Source organism: Ursus arctos, unplaced genomic scaffold, assembly GCF_023065955.2.
Source record: "Ursus arctos isolate Adak ecotype North America unplaced genomic scaffold, UrsArc2.0 scaffold_5, whole genome shotgun sequence".
Lineage (NCBI taxonomy): Eukaryota > Metazoa > Chordata > Mammalia > Carnivora > Ursidae > Ursus > Ursus arctos.
The window spans coordinates 2,708,858-2,732,098 of NW_026623067.1; the positions used below are offsets into that span (position 1 = coordinate 2,708,858).

At 41.6% G+C, this 23,241-nt stretch overlaps 1 protein-coding gene across 17 annotated transcripts in view; it reads left to right on the plus strand.

Annotated features, from left to right (window-relative positions):
* The window catches only part of OBSCN (obscurin, cytoskeletal calmodulin and titin-interacting RhoGEF), a 144,826-nt gene that overhangs the window by 12,157 nt on the left and 109,428 nt on the right, over positions 1-23,241 (plus strand). For all 17 annotated transcript variants that reach the window (XM_057307035.1, XM_057307038.1, XM_057307034.1 and 14 more), the window contains 2 exons: positions 17,819-18,094; positions 19,956-20,231. In XM_057307035.1, coding sequence (XP_057163018.1) covers positions 17,819-18,094; positions 19,956-20,231 — 552 coding nt within the window. The remainder of the gene's footprint in view (positions 1-17,818; positions 18,095-19,955; positions 20,232-23,241) is intronic.

Consider the following 23,241-nt stretch of genomic DNA (forward strand, 5'->3'; position numbering starts at 1 on the left):
AGGTCTGTGCTCAGAGTGTGACCTCTAGTTGTTCCACTGTGCGAATCTGGTTTCCAGGTGGGGGAGAAGTAGGCCTCACTGCTGAGGGTGTGGACACAGGGAGGCTTGGATTATCAGGGACCATTTGTAGCAGATTCCCACAGGGACACCACAGGGACACAGGCTCTGTTTGACTCTAGTTCTCTGCCACCCTGAGCACGAGATAAGGATCTTCCTAATACTTGTTGCCTTCTGGTCACAAGATGGTTTCCACAGCTCCAGCCATCACATTCAAGGTGGGAAGAACATGCAGGAGATGTTTTTTTTGTGTGTGCATTTTTTAATTGCTGTGCAACAAGTTATCACAAACTCAATGGCTTAAAACAGCTTTGATGGCCACACCCCATTGCAGATAGCCTGGAAAAATGAGCCCCTGGCTTTACTGTCTGGGCAGTGGGACATTGAGGGTGGAGAAGCTGGGCTTCTGTGGCCAGCCTGGATCTGCTGAGGGGCCTGTGTGTGCCCTGGGACAACCCCATACCCACATGGGGTGGTTGCACTCTGAGTCTGGATACCCCCTTCAAGGCAGGCAGTGCTGGGATCAGAGTGTGGACAAGGTCAGATCTCACCCCTGCTGGGTCACCTTGGGCAAGTTGTCAGTGTTGTGTCCCTCTGAAGCTCATGTCTGCCTGGACCACAGAATGTGGCCATGTGTGGAAATGGGGTCTTTGTAGAGGTGATTAAGGTGGGGATCTTGAGGTGAGAGCATCCTGGCTCAGAGTGGGCCCTGAGTCCCATGACAAGTGTCTGTAGGAGAGAGGGGAGAGGGGGATTTGAGATGGCCACGTGGTGACAAAAGCAGAGATTGGGGAGACGCGGCCACAAGTCCAGATACCTGACCGCTCCCCGCCACCAGCTGGGAGAGGCAGGAGGGCCCCTCCTGGAGCCATCAGAGGGAGCACGGCCCTGTGACACCTTGACTGCAGACTCCTGACCTCCAGACCCAGGAGAGGACAAAGCCTGCTGTCCTAAGACCCCCTTTGTGGCCATTTGATCCTGCCACCCTGGGACTTCATGCAGTTTCTCCCTGTGACCTAGTTTCCCCATCTGTGAAGTAGTAATGGGGCTTCTAGGGCTTTGCTGAGAGACTCTGCCCATAAGACCATCCCTGGCCCTCTGCGGGCAGCACGGTCTGCCTTCCATCCAGACCCTGTGAATTCTGGCCTCAGGACCAGGGTTAAGGGGGCAAGGTAGGCAAAAGAGGGGACCAGGGCTTGCCAGGCGGGAGGATCCTGAAGGATGAGCCCAAGTGTGTCAGGTGGGTGGCACTCAGAGAGTGTGTGTATGGAAAGTTCTGGATGGCAGTGGCTGGCAGTGTGTGAGACTTGGGGCAGGAGGCTGAACACAAACCAGTGCTAGGTTAATTGGGTAAAACGCCATAAATCCACCCTTTTACAGTGTGGGTGGACCAGTGCAACCACACCACCACCTAGTTCTAGAACATTTTCATAACCCTATAAAACACCAAACCCACCATCACCGCGTGTTCGGCTTCCCCCAGCCCCTGGTGACCACGAATCCACTTTCTGCCCTGGATTTGCCTATCGTGGACATTTTATTTAAGTGGGATCACATAGCATGTAGCCTTTTGGTTCTGGCTCTTTGCACTGAGCATTGTGTTTCCAAAGTCCATCCGTGTTGTACTGTGTGTCAACGCTTCGTTCTTACAACCCAGTAACATTCCGCCATGTGGGTTTTATCCCACAATTTGTCTACCTTTTCATCAGCTAATGGACGTTGTGGCTGATCCCAGTATTTGGCTGTTGTGAACAGTGATGCTAGGACATTCTTGTACAGGTGAACAAATACTTTCAATTCTCTTAGTATTGCTTGGTCATATGGTAATTTTATACTTCACTCCCTGGAGTACCATTTCCCAGAGTGGCTGCCCCCTTTTACACTCCCACCAATACTGTGCAAGAATCTGTTTTCTCTACATCCTCACCGACACTCATTATTTTCATTTCATTTATTTTTTGCTTCTAGCCACACTAGTGTGTGTGAGGTGGTATCTCATTGTGGTCTTGATTTGCATTTCCCTGGTGATGAGTGATGCTGAGCGTCTTTTCATATACATGTTGGCCATCTGGATGTCTTCTTTGGGGAAACATCTATTCAGGTCCTCTGCCTGATTTTTAAATTGTGGTGTTTATCTTTTTATTATTGAGTTGTAAGAGTTCTTTTCTTTTTCTTTTTTAGAATACTTATTTTTTATTATTATTTTTTTTGGAGTGATTTGTTTTGATTTAGTTTTTTTTTTTTTTGATGTAAAGTTCGATGATTCATTAGTTGCCTATAACACCCAGTGCACCATGCAATACGTACCCTCCTTACTACCCACCACCAGCCTATCCCATTCCCCCACCCCCCCCTCTGAAGCCCTTGTAAGAGTTCTTTATGTATTCCAGATACTTGATCCTTATCAGATAAAGATTTGCAAATATTTTCTCCCATTCATTTTGTTGATAGTGTCTTTTGATGCACAAAAGTTTTTACATTGTGATGAAGTCCCATGTACCCTCTTTGTTTGCTTGTATGTTTGGTGTCCTATCTAAGAAACCAGTGCCTGATCCAAGGTCGCACAAATTGACACCTGTTTTCTTCTAAGAGTTGTCTAGTTTTTGCTCTTACATTTAGGTCGTTGATCGATTTTGAGTTAGTTTTTCTGTACAGTTGACATGGAGATCTACCTTCATCCTCTGCATGTGGAAATCCAGTTATTTCAGCATTGTCTGTTGAACAAGCTTTCTTCCCTGTTAAATTTTCTTGGCACATTTGTGAAAAATTAGTTGACCATTAATGTCAGGATTTAGTTCTGGATTTTCACTCCTGTTCTATTGATATATATATCTGTCTGTCCTATGTCAGTACCACAGTCTAGATCACTGTAGCTTTGTGGTGAGTTTTGAAATTGGGAAGTGTGAGTCCTCCAACTTTGTTCTTTTTATTTTAGGATTGTTTTTGGTATTTGAGGTCTCCTGCATTTCCACATGATTTTTAGGATCAGCTTTTCAAATTTCTCAAAAAGGAAGCTGGCATTTTGATTGAGATTGTACTGAATGTGTAGATCAATTTGAGTATTGCTATCTTAACAGTCTTTCAGTCTATAAGTACAGGCTGTCTATTTATGTAGGTCTTCAAATTTTTTCAACAGTTTATAGTTTTTAGTGTAGAAGACTTGTTGAGTTTGTTGCTAAGTATTTTATTATTTTCAATGTTTCTTTAAATGGAATTGTTTTTAAAATTTTCTCTTTGGATGGTTCACACTAATATATAGAAATTGAATTAACTTTTGAACATTGGTGTTGCGTCCTCCAACCCTGCTGAACTGGTTTATTCACCTATTAATTATTTTGTGGATTCCTAAGGATTTTTTTTTTTAGATACAAAAAGGTGTCCCCTGTATGTACAGATAGTTTTACTTCATTATTTCTAGTCTGGATGCCTCTTACTTTGTTTTTGATTACTGATTTAATCTCTTTATACTTGTTGTATGTCTGTTAGCTTTTCTATTTCTTCTGGGGTCAGTTTTGGTAACTTGTGTGTTTCTATGAGTTTGTCCATTTCATCTGGGTTGTCCAATTTGTTGGCATTCGCTTGTTGATGGTGTACTTTTACCACCCTTTGTATATCTGTAAGGTCTGTACTAATGTCCCCACATTTGTTTCTGTTGTCATAATTTGAGTCCTCTAACTTTTTTGGTCAGTCTAGCTAATGGTTTGTCAATATTGTTGATCTTTTCAAATGTCCTTCATTCTTTCTATTGCTTTTTTATTCTCTGTTTCATTCATCTCAGCTATAGACTTTATTTCCTTCTTCTAACTTAGGGTTCCACTTACGCTTCTTTCTCTAGTTTCTTAAGGTGTGAAGTTGGGTTATTGACTTGTGCTCATCTTCTCTGACATAAGCCTATAATTTATAGCTCTCAATTTTCCTCTGAGCACTGCTTTCAGTGCATCTTATTAGTCTTGGTGTGTTGTGGTTTCATTTCCATCTATCTCAAAATATCTGTTAATTTTCCTTATAATTCTTCTTTAAGAGTGTGTTGTTTAATTTTGACAGACTTGTGGATTTTCCAATTTTCCTTTTATTAGTGATTTCTAGCTTCACTCCACTGTGGTTGGAAAAGATACCCTGTACTATTTCAATCTCTTTACATTTACTGAGACTCATTTCCTGGCCTAACTCATGTTTCTGTGCTAGAGAACATTCTGTGGGTGCTTGACTAAAGTGTGTCTCCTGCTGTGGTGGGCTGGAGACTTCTGTAGAGTCCACTGGGTCTACCTGGTGTACACTGCTGTTTCCTTACTGAGCTTCTGTTTGTCTGTCCATTACTGAAAACAGGGCATCAAAGTCTCCAACTATTATTGTACAACTATCTCTTTCTCTCTTTAATCTATTAGTTTTCACTTCATACAGTTTGGTCTCTCCTGTGAGTTGTGCTTATGTTTATAGTTGTGAGATCTTCTTGCTGAATTGACCCTTTTATCAATTTATGATGTCTTTAATCAATGCATCTATCACTCAATATATAATGTTTTGTATGGTTTTTGCCTTAAAGTCTGTTCTGCCTGACATTAGTACAAATAACTCAGGTCTCTTCTGGTTGCTATTTTTAAGGAGCATCTTTTCACTTTAAGCCTATTCGTGTCTTTGGATCTAAAGTGAGTTTCTTGTAGACAGCATGTGTTTTTTAAAAAAAATTTATTTTGCCAATCTCTACCTTTTAATTGGAGAATTAAATCTATTTACAGTTAAAGTAATACTTCAGTATTACTTTAGTAAGGAAAGACTTTCTCATGCTATTTTGCTCTTTGTTTTTTTTATATGTCATATCTTTTTTTGTTCTTTATTCTCTCCATTACTGTCTTTTTTATATTTAATTGATTTTTTTCTGGTGTTTCATTTACTAAGTGTATATATTTACTATAATTGAATTTAATATAACTTTATATATATTATATATACATATAACATCTACTCTAGCCATGTATCTGTCTATCTAGTTTTTTCTTAGTGGATACCCTCAGTGGTAATCACAATTAATATCTTAACTTTATAATATTCAAGTTTAGAATTATACTATCTTTAATTAAGAAACTGCTCCTTTACAGCTCTGTGCCCCCACACAAAATGCTGCTTTATGTTGTTATTGTTACAATTAATGTCTTTATACACTAACTTCAGTGAATTAACTTTATGGTTTTGTAATTATTGTTTATGCATTTGTATTTAAAGTCACATAGGAAAACGAAGAGTTAAAAACTAAAGCAATGCTGTAATACTGGCTTTTACATTTACCTACCATTCTCTATTTTTTCATATGATTTCAAGTTACTGTCAGTGTTTTTTCATCTAAGCCTGAAATGCCTATCTAGCATTTCTTGTAGGACAGTTATAATAGCAATAAAATCCTCAGTATTTGTGTCAATGGGAATGTATTAATTTTTACTTCATTTTAAGGATGCTCTTGCCAGATATAAAGTACTTGGTTGATAGTTTTTTTCACTTTTCACTGAGCACTTTAAAACATCACCTACTAACTTCTGGCCTCTATGGTTTCTGAAGAGAAATCAGCTGTCACTCTTGGTAGGAGCCCTTGTATGTGACAAGTTGCTTCTCTTTTTATGCTTTCAAGATTCTCATTGTTTTTGGCTGTTGACAGTTTTAGTGTAATCTGTCTCAGTGTGGCTCTCCCTAGTTCATCTTTCTTAGAGTTTGTTGAGCTTCTTGAATGTTAATTTTGGAGATTTTTGGTCATTCCTTCTTAAATATTCTCTGTGCCCCTTTCTCTTCTCCCTCTCCCTATAAATCCCCCTTGTACATATGTTGCCCCACAGCCATTTAAGGCTCTGTTCATTTTCTTCATTCTTTTTTCTTTCTGCTCTTCAGACTGGGTAATTTCATGAGACCTGTGTTCAAGTTTGCTGATTTTTTCCTTCTGTCTGCTCAAATCAGATGTTGAACCCCTCTAGTGACTTCATTCCAGTTATACTTTTCAAACCTAGAATTTCTATTTAGTCTTAGAAGTCTATCTTGTTATTTATATTCTCTATTTGGTGACACATTGTTCTCATACATTTCTTTATTTGATGAAAAATGGTTTCCTTTAGTTTTCTGAACATATTTAAACTAGCTGATGTAAAAACATTATTTAGTGAGACAATATCTGAACGTTCTCAGGGACAGTTTCTGTTGACTCATTCCTTTCCTGTAATGGGCTGTGCTTCTTTGCATGTCATGTAATTCTTTGTTGATAAGTGAAATATTAAGTAATATAATGTGGGAACTTGAGTTCGGATTGTCCAACTCCCTCCCCACTTCATTGTTGTTGGTGTTTGTTTTCGTTACTATTGTTTGTGTGTTCAGGGACTTTTCTGAACTATTTCTGTGAAGTCTGCATTTTTTACTGTGTGAACCACTGAAGTTTCTCGTTGGTTAGCTTATTGGTTAGCTAATGGTTTTACAGTGATTTCCTTAGATTCCTGTAACCAGTAAGTCTCCTGATTCTTGTCAAGGGCCTTTGTGTGCGTGTTGATGCATGCATATGCCACTTAGCCAGGCAGTTTATGACTCCATATTTGCCCTTATGTTATGCGTCCACAGCCTCAAGGTTAGCCTGATGTGTGAGTTTAGGGCCTTCTCAGTGATTCCTGTGTGTAGATATATGTGTGGCCTTCTAGACACCCAGGAATGTGCCAGAGCTTTCCAAAGCCCTCTATGGATATCACATTCTGCAGCTTTTGCTTTTAAGCTGATTTGTTAGCCTGTTGTTTGCCCAACTGATATCCACCACCTTGGGCAGCCATGATGTTCAGTAATTGCCTCTGATTGTTTTCAACAAATACTGATGTGGAAAAGGCTGTTTGTATTGGGTGAGGTTCTGTTCAGGCTTGAATGATAAGGAAGGAAGGAAGGAAGGAAGGAAGGAAGGAAGGAAGGAAGGAAGGAAGGGAGGAGAAAAGGAAGGAAGGAAGTCAGTCTTATGAGTGGAGTTTTGCAGTGAACCACCACATAGGTCAAATAATGACAGTTCTCTAGGAATGGGGCTTTTGCCCCATTCTGCAAAACCCCATTCTGCTCCCCTCATGTGACTTCCAGGCTGCCATGGACTATTGATTTAACAGGCTACCTCAGGGTTAGGGAGACAGATATGAAAATTTGGTAAGTTCAAACACCACAACTCTTGATGTTCTTACTGAGATTCAGCTGTTTTCCTGGAATATATGCTCCCTAGATGCTGCAAGCCTTCAGTTAATTTCCAGAGCTCTGAAAAAGTTGATTCCAACAATTTTTGCAAGTGTTTTAATTGCTTCTATGGAGGAGAGTTTTACGCAATTTTTGAAAAGTTGTTATTTTGCCATTTTTGCTTACATCTCTTTTAGTTATTTAAAAATATTTAACCAGACTTGCAATCCTGGAATTAAGGCCACTTGATTGTGGTGTGTTATTCTTTTTACATGTTTCTGATTCAATGGGATGCTGTTTGGTTGAGTATATTTATATTTATGTTCTTGAGTAATTCTGGTTTGTAGTTTTCATGTATGTATTTGTGTGGCTTTCTCCTCAGGGTAAAGCTGGCCTCACAAAATGGGTTGGAAAGGGTTCCCTTCACATCTGTTTTCTGTGAGAGGTTGTGTAGAATTGATGTGATTTCTCTTTCTTCTTTAATATGTTTTTTTAAGTTATTTTCCTGATGAAGCCACTGACATCATCCTGACCTAAAGATTTCTTTCTTTAGAAGGTTTAAATTTTGAAAACACTTTTTTATAGAGATGAAATTATGCAAGTTACCTATTTCCTCTTGGGCAAATTTTAGTAGTTTGTGATTTTTGAGGAATTGTTCTATCTCATCAAATTTGTTTAATTTATGTGCATAGAGTTACTTGCAGTGTTCTTTTATTATACTTTTAATGTCAGCAGGGTCTGTGGTGATGTTCCGTTCCATTCCTGATATTGTTAGCTTAGATCTTCTCCCTTTTTTCTTTACTAGTCTTGCTAGAGATTTATCAATTTTATTGATCTTTTCAAAGAACCACATATAGTTTTCATAGATTTTCCCTATTTTTTCAATTTAATTGATTTCTGTTCTTTATTACTTTTCCTTCTGCTTTCTCTGGGTTTATTTTGCTTCTAATTTCTTAAGGTGGAAAAAATGGATTACTAATTGAAATTTTTTCTTTTCTAATATAAATATTTAATAGTGTAAATTTTCCCCAAGTATTGCTTTTTTTATTTAATATTTTTTATTATATTATGTTAGTCACCATAGAGTACATCCCTAGTTTTTGATGTAAAATTCCATGATTCATTACTTGTGTATAACACCCAGTGCACCATGCAATACGTGCCCTCCTTAATACCCATCACCAGCCTATCCTATTCTCCCACCCCCCTCCCCTCTGAAGCCCTGAGTTTGTTTCCCAGAGTCCATAGTCTGTCATGGTTCATTCCCCCTTCTGTTTACCCCCCCCCTTCATTCTTCCCTTCCTTCTCCTACCAATCTTCCTGCTAATCCTATGTTCCATAAATGAATGAAACCATATGATAATTGTCTTTCTCTGCTTGACTTATTTCGCTTAGCATTATCTCCTCCAGTCCCATCCATGCTGCAGCAAAAGTTGAGAAATCATTCTTTTTGATGGTTGAGTAATATTCCATTGTATATATGGACCACATCTTCTTAATCCAGTCATCTGTTGAAGGGCATCTCAGCTCCTTCCACAATTTAGCTATTGTGGACAAAGCTGCTATGAACATTGGGGTGCATATGGCCCTTCTCTTCACTACGTCTATATCTTTGGGGTAAATACCCAGTAGTGCAATGACTGGATCATAGGGTAGCTCAATTTTTAACTTTTTAAGGGACCTCCACACGGTTTTCCAGAGTGGCTGTACCAACTTGCATTCCCACCAACAATGTAGGAGGGATCCCCTTTCTCCACATCCTCTCCAGCAATTGTTGTTTCTTGCCTTGTCAATTTTTGCCATTCTAACTGGCATAAGGTGGTATCTTAGTGTGGTTTTGATTTGAATTTCCCTGATGGCTAATGATTTTGAACATTTTTTCATATGTCTGTTAGCCATTTGTATGTCTTCATTGGAAAGTGTCTGTTCATATCTTCTGCCCATTTTATGATTTGTTTGTTTCTCGTGTATTGAGTTTGAGAAGTTCTTTGTAGGTCTTGGATACCAGTCTGTTATCTGTAGCATCATTTGCAAATATATTCTCCCATTCCGTGGGCTGCCTCTTATTTTTTTTGACTGTTTCCTTGGCTGTGAAGAAGCTTTTTATCTTGATAAAGCCCCACAAGTTCATTTTTTCTTTTGTTTCTCTTGCCTTTGGAGATGTGTCATGAAAAAGGTTGCTGTGGCCGATGTCATAGAGGTTGCTGCCTATGCTCTCCTCTAGGATTTTGATGGATTCCTGTCTCACATCGAGGTCTTTTTTTTTTAATTTTTAATTTTTTATGTATTTATTTTTTTTATGTAAAGTTCGATGATTCATTAGTTGCGTATAACACCCAGTGCACCATGCAATATATGCCCTCCTTACTACCCATCACCAGCCTATCCCATTCCCCCACCCCCTCCCCTCTGAAGCCCTCAGTTTGTCATCGAGGTCTTTCATCCATTTGGAGTTTATCTTTGTGTATGGTGTGAGAGAGTGGTCAAGTTTCATTCTTTTGCATGTAGCTGTCCAATTTTCCCAGCACCATTTATTGAAGAGACTGTCTTTTTTCCACTGGATTTTTTTTCCTGCTTTATCAAAGATTAGTTGCTCAAAGAGCCCAGGGTCCATATCTGGGTTTTTCATTCTGTTCCATTGGTCTATGTGTCTGTTTTTGTGCCAGTACCATGCTGTCTTTGTGATCACAGCTTTGTAGTACAGCTTGAAATCCGGCATTGTGATGCCCCAGCTTTGTTTTTCCTTTTCTATCAACAAGAAAAAATCCAAAAATCATATGATCCTCTCAATAGATGCAGAAAAAGCATTTGACAAAATACAGCATCCTTTCCTGATTAAAACCCTTCAGAGTGTAAGGATAGAGGGTACATTCCTCCATCTCATAAAAACCATCTATGAAAAGCCTACAGCAAATATTATTCTCAATGGGGAAAAGCTGGAAGCCTTTCCCTTAAGATCAGGAACATGACAAGGATGCCCACTCTCACCACTATTATTCAACATAGTACTAGACGTCCTTGCAACAGCAATCAGACAACAAAAAGGGATAAAAGGTATCCAAATCAGCAAAGAAGAAGTCAAACTGTCTCTCCTCGCAGATGACATGATACTGTATATGGAAAACCCAAAAGAATCCACTCCCAAACTATTAGAAGTTATAGAGCAATCCAGTAATGTGGCAGGATACAAAATCAGTGCTCAGAAATCAGTTGCATTTCTATACATGAACAATGAGACCGAAGAAAGAGAAATTAGGGAATCCATCCCATTTACAATAGCACCAAAAATCATACGTTACCTTGGAATTAACTTAACCAGAGACGTAAAGGATCTATATTCTAGAAACTACAAATCACTCTTGAAAGACATTGAAGAAGACACAAAAAGTTGGAAAAATATTCCATGCTCATGGATTGGAAGAATTAACATAGTTAAAATGTCTAGGCTACCCAGAACATCTACACTTTCAATGCTATCCCAATCAAAATACCAATGACATTTTTCAAAGAACTGGAACAAACAGCCCTTAAAAATGGATTTTAGTCCTCTTAGTTTCATCCCATACATCCCTGAGGCTCTAAAAACTCCCTTCCTTGCTCTTATTTAGATTGGCTAATTTCCATTGATTGATCTTCTAGTTCTGTAGCTCTTCTGCTGTCTGGATTCTGCCATTGAACCTATTCAGTGAATTATTGCAGTGATTTTATTTTTCCACTTATAAAAGGCACATTGGTGCCTTTATATCTTGTCTTTATGTCTTTATATCTTCTCTTTCTTTGTTGAGAGTGCCTATCTTTCCATTCCTTCCAAGGGCATTTTCTTTCTTTCTTCCTTTCTTTCTTTCTTTCTTTCTTTCTTTCTTTCTTTTTTCTTTCTTTCTTTCTCTTCTTCTTCTTCTTCTTCTTCTTCTTCTTCTTCTTCTTCTTCTTCTTCTTCTTCTCTTTCTTTCTTTCTTTCTTTCTTCCTCCTCTTTCTTTCTTTCTTTCTTTTTTTCTTTCTTTCTTTCTTTCTTAGTTGCTTGGAAGTCTTTGTCAGATATTTCCAGCATCTGTGTCATTTTGACATTGGTATCTCTTAATAGTCTTCTCCCATGCATGTGAACTGAGTGTTTCCTTGTTTTTCAGGGGATTGTTTTGGACAGCATCCTTGATATACTGAATACTGTTTTGAAACTCTGTGTTTTCTTTACATCTAATGAGGAATGTTGATTTTTTTAAAGCTGGAAATAAGCTTTGTTGAGTTCAAACTATGGGTTCCTGCCAGCCTTCCATGGGTTGTTTTTTTTCCAGAGGCTTTGCAGTGCCATTTGGATCTGTCCTGAACGTGTCCACCTAGTAGTTAGTGTGGCTCTGGACAATGGCCTGTGCCCCAGTTCAGAGCTCAAAGTCTTTGGCCTGCTAATTGGGGTCAGATCTGCTCACATGTGGCTTAGGGGTGAGCTCTGGTGTTCCTGGACAACTTCATGTTCTAGACATTCTGTCATCCTCTTTAGTTCTTTAGTTGGAAAGGTGGAGCTCTAGGCATGTTGCTTTGGTACCTTCTTCCCATGGTCTCTCCTGCACCAGCAGGAGGATAGAAAAAGAAAGATCAGTGGGTCTCCCTTCAGTTGGAGACAATATTCTCCACCCTCAGCGTTCTAAATGTCTCTAATGATCATGGACTAAGGTGTAAGAGTATGAAGAAAAAATGGGATGTCTTCCATCCTCTCTGAGCATTGGGGTTCTCTTCCCTATGCTCTGGGGGAGAAAGGGGGACCTACTTCTGGATGTTGAGCTGCTCTGTGTGAAGGCAAGGGGGAAAAGTAGACTCATTCTGGTTTGGTGGACTTTGAATTGTTTTTTTCCCCTCCCCAATCTGCCTGCTGCTGCTTACTTTGAGAACCTTCAAAACCAGCTCCATGGCCCTGTGGCTGCATTTGGTGACTGAGACAGGGTGGAGTGTTTGTGCCTAGAACTGGAACCATATTTTTGTAAAAATATGGGTTTTAATTTTTTGTAATTATGTATATGGACCCAAACTTTGGTGTTTCTAGTGTGGGACAAATCCTAAGCATCCTTTTGGTGATATTTGTAGCCCATTTGCGTCCATTTTGAAGGCAAACCACTGTGTAGCTGGGGACCTCATGGTGTGGGCTCAGCTGTGGGGTCAGAGTGACCATGGAGGGCTCCACATGCTTCTTCCTGGGCACAGCCAGTGGCAGACCATCTCAAACACACAGGGACATACACACACACACTTATACATGCATGCACATTAAACACACACATGCTCAGACACATACATGCATAGACATACACATATGCCCATAGACACATATACATGCTCACAACACATACATATACACATGAATAGACATATACACATCTTTGCACACATTTCAACACACATACACACAAACACATATACACACAAACATACATGCATGCACACTTACATACACATTCACATTTAAATACATACGTTCTCACAACACATGCATAGACATACACACACATGCACATACAACCATATGTACATACCCCCACAAATATATATACATATAGACATACCCATACATGTAGACACATACACATAGAGTGTGATCAGGAATGATTTTGTGACACGCACATCAAAGAAACATAATTTCCTTCAAGGTTAGCCTGTGAGGATATCTATAAAGTGAACTTCAGAAATAAGAGACCTGGTGTGACCCTAACTTGAGGATGCAGCTGAGTCTGGGGCCACAAAATGAGTGGCAGGTGCCTCACTGTACAGTCTGAAAGGCGTGTATCCAGCTGGCCACGGCTGAGAGTGACAGTCGGCTGTGTGGTTAGGTGTTCTCTGCTTTCACATGGTAGTGTTTGTGAGGACTCATCCATTTGCAGAATTCTGGTGGTAGCCTCAATGGGTGGAGAAATGATAGAGTGGCCATGATTCCTTAAATTAGGCTGTTGTTGGCTGAGAGGGCAGATGTGGCAGGAGCTCATGTGGGCATCACATCCATAGGAAGCATGTGGACTCCACTTAACCCATCTGGCCCCTGAAGACATCTTACTGCAGAGATTTTGCCTTTGGAGGTGCCTGGGTCAAACAGAGGTGGTGGTTGAAGGGATGGAGAGGGTGTATGAGTGTATGAAGTGGTGCTCCTGTGGGTATGGGCTGAGAAACAGTAGACATAGGTGAGTCTTACAAGCTTAGGTGAACACATAGACTGAGGGGCCACCATCTGAGATATGGCAGGTGAACAGGAGAAGATTTGCTGGGAGGAGTAGGTGACAAGCTAGCCTGGGATGTCCAGAGGGTGGTTGGCTGCCTGGGCATGGCATTCAGTTGATGCTGGTCTGGGGAGGGAGATTCAAGATTTGTTGATGGTGGTGGGAGGGACTGGGGGAATAAGTACTGTGGAAAGAGTGAATGACGACAAGACCTACGCCTGGCATCCTGGGGGAGCTGGGACCATGTAGGAAGAGGCCCAGAGGGTTGGGGGGAGAACCAAGTGACATGGAGGCTGACTGCAGCCCCCACCAGCCACTGCACGGATTGTTGGATCATCACCACTGTCTTCCATCCAGCCGCCTGCACCAGGTGAAAGTCAGCCAGTTGGATGGTTTATCTTTTTCTCCATGAAAAATACATTTAGACATAAAAATAAAACCATCTGTACTCTGGCTATGTGCATTTAAAAAATATTAAAAATCAATTAAAAATCTTGTACCTCAAGGATATTACCCATTCTTGGTGATATCACATAAAGAATTCATTCTCCCTGAAATGCAGTCACTCTGGAAAACAGTATGGAGGTTCCTCAAAAAGTTGAAAATAGAGCTACCCTATGACCCAGCAATTGCACTACTAGGTATTTACCCCAAAGATACAAATGTAGTGATCTGAAAGGGTACCTGCACCCCAATGTTTTTAGCAGCAATGTCCACAATAGCTAAACTATGGAAAGAGCCCAGATGTCCATAGTCATATAGATGGATAAAGAAGATGTGGTATATACGTACAATGGAATATTCCTCAGTCATCAAAAAATGAAATCTTGTCATTTGCAATGATGTGGATAGAATTAGAGGGCATTATGTTAAGCAAAATAAGTCAGCCAGAGAAAGACAACTGTCACATGATATCCCTTATATGTGGAGTTTAAGAAACAATACAGAGGATCATAGGGGAAGAGAGGAAAATTTAAAACAAGATGAAATCAAAGAGGGAGACAAACCACAAGAGACTCTTAATGATAGGAAACAAACTGAGGGTTGCTGGAGGGGAGGTGGGTGGGGGGATGGGGTAACTGGAGGATGGGCATTAAGGAGGGCACATAATGTAATGAGCACTGGGTATTATATAAGATTGATGAATCACTGACCTCTACCTCAGAAATCAATAATACATTATATGTTAATTAATTGAATTTAAATTAAAAAATGAGGGAAAAAATAAAATTGAAGCACTATAAAAAAAGAATTCTCCCTGAAAATACCTATGCTTTGATATGCAGGCCGAAACCCAAGATTTCCACTGACTTCTATTGGGAAATTAGAGAGGTGTTCCTGAAGCAGAAAGTCCCTAGTAGATGAAATTGGAAAGGTAGAGTTAAAAGCACCCCATCTGGATTTTGGTTTCCAGCAGTACCATGGACTTCTACAGTGTGAAAACTCTCCCCCTGTGGACATAAATGTGCAGCAGAATGTAACAAAGTCAGGTTAAGTTAATATCTGGACCAGCAAGGAGAAAAAGGGACATTTCCAGGTGGTAGAAAAGAAGAGGCACTGAGAAACTAAGGCAAGTGGATGATGAGTTGGTGCCCAGTTGCTACTGTGGGGACTTTGGGTCCCAGGGACCTGGGTCTGACTTACACTACCAGCTTGCAAATAGGCATGGGAAAAATTGGAAGTGGAACAGAGACCAGCATACAGAGATGGAAACCTTCTAGAACGACATCATTAAAGAAAAGGTGGACTGAGTAATATTCCATTGTATGTTACTCAGCCATCAGAAAGAACGATTACCCAACATTTGCAGCAACATGGATGGGACTGGAGGAGATTATGCTAAGTGAAATAAGTCAAGCAGAGAAAGACAATTATCATATGATTTCACTCATTTGTGGAACATAAGGAATAGCAGGGAGATCGGTAGGAGAAGGAAAGGGAAAACCAAGGGGGGGTGGGTAAACAGAGGGGGAAATGAACCACGAGAGACTATGGACTCCGGGAAACAAACTGAGGGCTTCAGAGGGGAGGGAGGTGGGGGGATGGGCTAGCCCCGTGATGGGTATTAAGGAGGGCACGTATTGCATGGAGCACTGGGTGTTATACGCAAATAATGAATCATGGAACACTACATCAAAAACTAATGATGTACTGTATGGTGACTAACATAACATAATAAAAATTTAAAATAAAAAAAAAGAAAAAAGAAAAGGTGGACCAGAAAAGCAATCTCCTGCAGCTCAGGGAGGTCACAGGGCACTTGTATGTCTGCCTTGGCTTGGGTGGGAAAAGTTCCCATGAGAAATGGAAACCTATTTCTCACTTGGGATTGAGATTTCAATTTATAATACTAAAGACCCCAGACTGAGAAGTTAACCTACCAATGGGGCTCCAGGCCAGTGGTACTCCTGCAGTGCCTGACAACAGTGTTAGGAGGGTTACCCCACCACCGAAGCCACACTTAATACCACTGGCTGAGGAAGCCATGCTAGATTCACTCACAATAAAATACGTCTAAGCACCAAAGGAACAATCCTATATAGAAGGGAGCTGGAAGTCACAGAAAAGATCAGGCTTAGACCACCCAGGGACTTCAGATGATGTAACAGCATACTTAAAATGAGTAATATGGGCGACTTGAAAATGTAAGAAAAAAGTAAAATATTAAGAAGAAGAACAGGCAAATTCAAAGAAGAAGCAGATGAAGCTTTGTGAATGGGGGGCATCTCGGCTCCTTCCACAGTTTAGCTATTGTGGACAATGCTGCTATGAATATTGGGGTGCATATGGCCCTTCTCTTCACTACGTCTGTATCTTTGGAGATGCCCTTCAACAGATGAATGGATAAAGAAGGTGTGAACCATATATACAATGGAATATTACTCAGCCATCAGAAAGAATGATTACCCAACATTTGCAGCAACATGGATGGGACTGGAGGAGATTATGCTAAGTGAAATAAGTCAAGCAGAGAAAGACAATTATCATATGGTTTCACTCATTTATGGAAGATAGGAAGATTGGTAGGAGAAGAAAGGATAAAGAAAGGGGGTAATCAGAAGGGGGAATGAACCACAAGAGACTGTGGACTCTGAGAAACAAACTGAGGGTTTCAGAGGGGAGGGGGTGGGGGACTGGGTTAGGCTGGTGATGGGTATTAAGGATGGCACATATTGCATGGAGTACTGGGTGTTATACATCAAAAACTAATGATGTCCTGTATGGTGACTAACATAACATATTTTTAAAAAAAGCTTTGTGAATGGGAAACACATTTGTAATGAACAATTTAGTGGAGTGATAAATAGCAAAGGAGACATAACTGAAGACAAAATCACTGAATTGGAAGATAGATTTGAAGAAGTTATTCAGAATGAAACACAGAGAAAAAATAAGAGATAAGGACAGATGTAGAGAAGAGAAGCAGTAGGCCACATGTCTGTCCAAAAGGACTTCTAGGAGAGACTGGAGAGAATGAAAAGATAAAATTATGAAGGAAATCACACAGAGAACTTTTGGCAGTGGTTAAAGATGTGAATCCTAAGCTGTGGGACTCCCAGGTGATCATGAGAAATATAGGAAGAATAAATCCACAGCTGGACACATCATCGTGAACCACAGAAAAATGAAGATTAATGGGAGGACAGTAATCCTTCCACAGATTTGCCAACAGCAATGAAAAGCACAAAGAAGGCATCCTCTCCACTGTAGTGGGGGAAGATAACTGTCAACTAGAATTCTGTATCCAACTAAACTATCATTCAAATTTTGAATGAAATAAAGATGTTTTCAGGAAGTAAATGGAGAGAATTTACCATTCACAAAAAACCCTGCTGGGAAAAAAAAGCTGTTGATGGATATACATCAAAAGGAAGAAAATTTAGCCTAGAGTGACAGAGTGGGTCCTAGAAGTAATGTGATGTGATCACTGAACATGTGATAAGCACTATGTTCAGTCCCCAGGCCAGGGGTTTGGTTACAGGGATGGTGACTGTCTTGCTAGAAGTGACAGACTCCATTAGGAGTCATTGTATCTGTGTTCTTGTGACTTGGATGTCACCCACTGTTGGTGACAGTGCACAAGAAATTCTCCCTGAAAATACCTGTGTTTAATGTGCCTCCATTTGTTAGGATAATTAATGGCATCACAGATGATAAATGCCAAATCCTGAATCATAACGAATACCTACCTGGAAATTATTTGACCTGGAAAATTATTTGACCTATTCTGAAAACTAACCTGTTCCTTGCTTTATGCATCTTCTGAATGTGGGGTTCTCTGTGTAGAGGGAGCCAGGAGCCAGGCAGGCTTGTGGCCAAGGCATCGTGGATTTGAGATCCAGAAGGTGGGCCCTCATTCAGTTCTAGATATTTGATTGTCCCTCTCTGTCCCCAGAGCCCTCTGTGGTGTTTGCCAAGGAGCAGCCAGCACGCAGTGAGGTGCAGACCAAGGCTGGGGCCAGCGTCACCCTGAGCTGTGAGGTGGCCCAGGCCCAGACAGAGGTGACATGGTACAAGGATGGGAAGAAGCTGAGCGCAAGCTCCAAATTGCACGTGGAGGCCAAGGGCTGCAGCAGGCGGCTGGTGGTGCAGCAGGTGGGGAAGGCGGATGCTGGGGAGTACAGCTGCGAGGCCGGGGGCCAGAAGGTGTCCTTCCACCTGGATGTCACAGGTCAGTCCTTTGGGTTAAAACTCAGCTTTCATTGGGGATGATGGTGGGATTAGCATGCAATGCAGATGGACTCTGGAGCTCTTTCCATTAGACTTATCTCTTCGCAGGTCCCTCCTTCTGCCTCCTATTCTCATACACATGGCTGAGCCAAGAGAGTTTGGATGGGGAGGTGTACATGGAAGGGTTTGGGTGTACCTGTGCACCCTGATTGGTGTATCCAAATATGGTCCCCATGGAGGAGCCCTCAGGCAGAGCAGTGATAGAATGTATGTTCCCCATCTGGACAATTTGGGTGGAGCAATGGTAGAATGTGTGGTCCCCACCTGGAAAAGCCCACATGGAGCAGTGACAGAATATATGGTCCCCAAGTGGAACTAACCATGGGGAGCAGATGTAGAATGGATGGTCCCACTTGGAAGTACCCACGTGGAATAGGGAAAGAGTTTGTCATCTGACCGGAAGAGCCCACGTGGACCAGTGTCCAAATGTGGTCCCGACCTGGAACAGCTCATATGGAGCAGGGCTAGAGTGTAGGGACCCCACATGGACAGCCCTCGGGAGCAGTCTAGAATACATAGTTCCGACGTGGAATAGCCTAGGTGGAGCACTGGTTGAATGTATGGCCCCAACAGGAACAGCTAACATAGAGCGTGGTAGACTGTCTCGTCCCCAACTGGAACTACCCACGTGGAGCAGAGATAGAATATGTAGTCGTACTTGGAACATCCTACGTGTGCAGGGGGAAAATGTAGGTTCCGTTGGGAACAGCCCATGTGGACCAGTGTTAGAATGTCTGGTCCTGTCCTGGAAAAACCCAGGTGGAGCACCGATAGAGTATATGGTCCCCACCTGGAACAACCCACGTGGAGCTGTGATAGAATTGTGGTCCCATCTGGAACATCCTGTGTGTGCAGTAGTAGGATACATGTTCCAACTTGGAACAGCCCACATGGACCAGTGAAAGAATATCTGGTCACTTCCTAGAGCAGCCCATGTGGAGCAGTGATACAATGCATGGTCCCCACCTGGAACAGCCTACGTGGAACAGATATAGAATGTATGGTCCCCAACTGGAAGAACTCATGTGTGGCAGGGATAGAATGTATGGTCCTCACTGGGAACAGGCCAGATGGAGCAGTGATAGAAGTCTGGTGCCCACCTGGAAGTTTCCATGTGGAGCAGGGATAGAATGTGTGGTCCCACCTGGAACAGGCCACCTGGAGAAGTGATAGAATGTGTGGCCCCAAGTGGAACAGCTCACGTGGAGCAGGGATAAAATGTGTGGTCCCACCTGGAGCAGCTCAAGTGGAGCAGTGATAGAATGTGTGGTCCCACCTGAAACAACACACACGGGGCAGTGATAGTATGTGTGATTCCACCTGGAACTGCCCATGTGGAGCAGGAATAGAATGTCTGGTTCCCATCAGGAAGAACCCATGTAGAGCAGGGATAGAATGTATGGTCTCCACCTGAAACAGCCCACGTGCTACAGATGTAGAAAGCATGGATCCCACCAGGACACCCATGTGGAGTGGGGATAGAATGTATGGTCCCCACCTGGAACAGCCCACGTGGAGAAGGGATAGAATGTATGGTCCCACCTGGGACAGTCCATGAGGAGCAGTGGTAGAATGGACTGTCCCCACCTGAAGAAGCCCACCCACAGTAGTTACAGAATGGGTACATAAATTTTGCTCCTCAATGTAGAGCAGGCTATGAGGCTTTTCAGACCCCACAGCTGATGCAGAGCCTGGAGAAGTTTCCAGTTCCACTGCCTCCCTGTGTAGTCCTTCTTCCCCCAATGCTGCCTTCCTAATGTATACACGGAGTGCTTGATCATGTGCATCCTCTCTGTCCCCAGAGCCCTCTGCGGTGTTTGCCAAGGAGCAGCCAGCATGCAGTGAGGTGCAGACCAAGGCGGGGACCAGTGCTACCCTGAGCTGTGAGGTGGCCCAGGCCCAGACAGAGGTGACTTGGTACAAGGACGGGAAGAAGCTGAGCGCGAGCTCCAAAGTGCACGTGGAGGCCAAGGGCTGCAGCAGGCGGCTGGTGGTGCTGCAGGCAGGGAAGGCAGACGCTGGGGAGTACAGCTGTGAAGCCGGGGGCCAGAAGGTGTCCTTCCACCTGGACGTCACAGGTCAGTTCTTGTGGGTCTGTCATAGCCTTTTGTGGAGGTGATGAGATTGGCTTACTGCCCCAGCCAACCCTGGTGCTCTTCCCACCAGGCCTCGTGTCTTCACATAGCCTATCCTCTCAATTCCCTTACCCATGGCTGGGCCAAGGGAGGCTGGGCAGGAAGGGTGTGGACAGAAGGGAGAGTTTGCTCCCAGAAACCCTGAGTGGTGTTCCCATGCAGTAATGGCAGTCATAAGTTATCAGAACCTCCCAGCCGTTGTTTGGTGCCTGGGACTCTGGCTGTACTCTGCACTTGGAGTCTGAAGTAGACCAGGCATCTCTCACCCATGATATGTGAATTTCCCTCTGCTGAATATCCTGGCCACTCTGAGATGCTCTCACCCAGCAACACACTAGTCCACACAAAGAAGAGATGCTTGGATTTCATTAAACCAGGATAAGGGTGAATTTCTGCCAGACAATTGTACTTGGATTCATGTCAAGACAGAACTATGGACTACTGACGTTTAAGGTGTCCTGGGGCACATTTTCCTCCTCGCACATGGATATGGATGGTTACCTGTGCACGTGTAGGTAGCAAAATCCAGAGCCCTGCTCTGTTGCAAAGTCTGCAGAAAGCACAGCAAGAGCAGAGGGCTGGGAGATATGTGATAGGCACATGTGAGGTTTGGGTTCTCTTTTTATTCATTTTATTTTATTTTTTTATAACAATTTTTTATTATGTTAGTCACCATACAGTATATCCTTAGTTTCTAATGTAGTGTTCCATGATTCATTTGGGTTCTCTTTTTAAAGCAAATCTTGCTTCCCCTCTCTTAGAACATTCAGTGTCAGAATTCCCCCTGGAGTCTGAGTCACAGATTTAGAGATGGAGAGGAATGAGTGGCTTATCCTGTACCCATTTGCTTTGTTAAAGATGAGGTCCTGTGTAGCAGCCGCTGTCTGGTAAAGCAGTGTTTCATACCATTTTCTAGAGACTTGTGTGTCTGTATCTTTCTGGCTGGTTAATAGAGAAGACTGAAGACTACATGTATTTTCCTTTTGTTATGAGTCTTAATGGCAAATCAAGATGGGCTGCAGTCCCACGCTGGCTTCTAGCCACCACCTGGCCATTTGGTATTGTATCGGTTGTTTGTGGGTGTGTGCACAGACCAAAAAACCCACTAGATATGTTTTTAAAATGTTATTTTCAGAGTATAAGACAAATTATTTTATGGTAATAAATATGAAAACTTTTACAAATCAACCAAATTCTTAGAAAACTCTGTAAAATGTGACAGAAGAAAGACAGTTTGACTTCTTCTTTGCCGATTTGGATACCTTTTATCCCTTTTTGTTGTCTGATTGCTGTTGCAAGGACTTCTAGTACTATGTTGAATAATAATGGTGAGAGTAGACATCCTTGTCGTGTTCCTGATCTTAAGGGAAAGGCTTCTAGCTTTTCCCCATTGAGAATGATATTTGCTGTAGGCTTTTCATAGATGGTTTTTATGAGATTGAGGAATGTACCCTCTATCCCTACACTCTGAAGGGTTTTAATGAGGAAAGGATGCTGTACTTTGTTAAATGCTTTTTCTGCATCGATTGAGAGAATCATATGATTTTTGGCTTTTTTCTTCTGGATATAATCTATGACACTGATAGATTTGCGAATGTTGACCCACCCTTACATCCCAGGGATGAATCCCACTTGGTCATGATGGATAATCCTTTTAATGTACTGTTGGATTCTATTAGCAAGAATCTTGTTGAGAATTTTGGTGTCCATATTCATTAGGGAAATCAGTCTGTAATTCTCCTTTTTGATGGGGTCTTTGCCTGGTTTGGGGATCAAGGTAATATTGGCCTCATAGAATGAGTTTGGTAGCTTTCCTTCTGTTTCTATTTTTGAAATAGCTTTAGGAGAATAGGTATTATTTCTTCTTTGAATGTTTCATAGAATTCCCCGGGAAAACCATCTGGTCCTGGTGTTTTGTTTTTTGGAAGGTTTTTTATCACTAGTTTCAATCTCTTCATAATTACTTGGCCTGTTTAAAAAATCAATTTCTTCCTGTTTCACTCTTGGTAGTTTATAGGTTTCCAGGAAGGCCTCCATCTCTTCCAGATTGCTTAATTTATTGGCATAAAGCTGTTGATAAAAGTTTCTAAGAATCCTTCCAATTTCATTGGTGTTGGTTGTGACCTCTCCCTTTTCATTCATAATTTTATTAATTTGGATCCTTTCTCTATTCTTTTGGATAAGTTTTGACAGTGGTTTGTCAATTTTATTTACTCTTTCAAAGAACCAGCTTCTAGTTCTGTTGATCTGCTCTACTGTGCTTCTGGTTTCTAATTCATTGATCTCTGCTCTAATCTCGATCAACTGCTTCCTCGTGCATGGATTAGGCCTGTTCCTCTGTTGCTGTTCCAGCTTCTTGAGGTGAGAATATAAAAACTGCATTTTAGATTTTTCTATTCTTTTGAGTGAGGCTTGGATGGCTATGTATTTCCCCCTTAGGACTGCCTTTGCAGTATCCCATAGGTTTTGGACCATTGTGTTTTCATTCTCGTTGGTCTCCATAAATTGTTTAAATTGATTTTTGATTTCCTGGTTTATCGAATCATTCTTGAGCAGGATGGTTCTTAGTCTCCAAGTGTTTGAGTTTCTTCCAAATATTTCCTTGTGGTTGAGTTCCAATTTCAAAGCGTTGTGGTCTGAGAATATGCAGGGAATAATTTCAGTCTTTTGGTATAGGTTGAGACCTGTTTTGTGATGCAGAACATGGTCTATTCTTGAGAATGTTCCATGGGCATTAGAATAGAATGAGTATTCTTTGGTTCTGGGGTGTAGTGTTCTATATATATATCTATGAGGTCCAACTCGTCAAGTATGGCTCTCTTCACAGATAACATGATACTCTATATGGAAAACCCAAAAGAATCCATGCCTAAACTATTAGAAGTTATAGAGCAATCCAGTATTGTGGCGGGATACAAAATCAATGCTCAGAAATCAGTTGCATTTCTATACA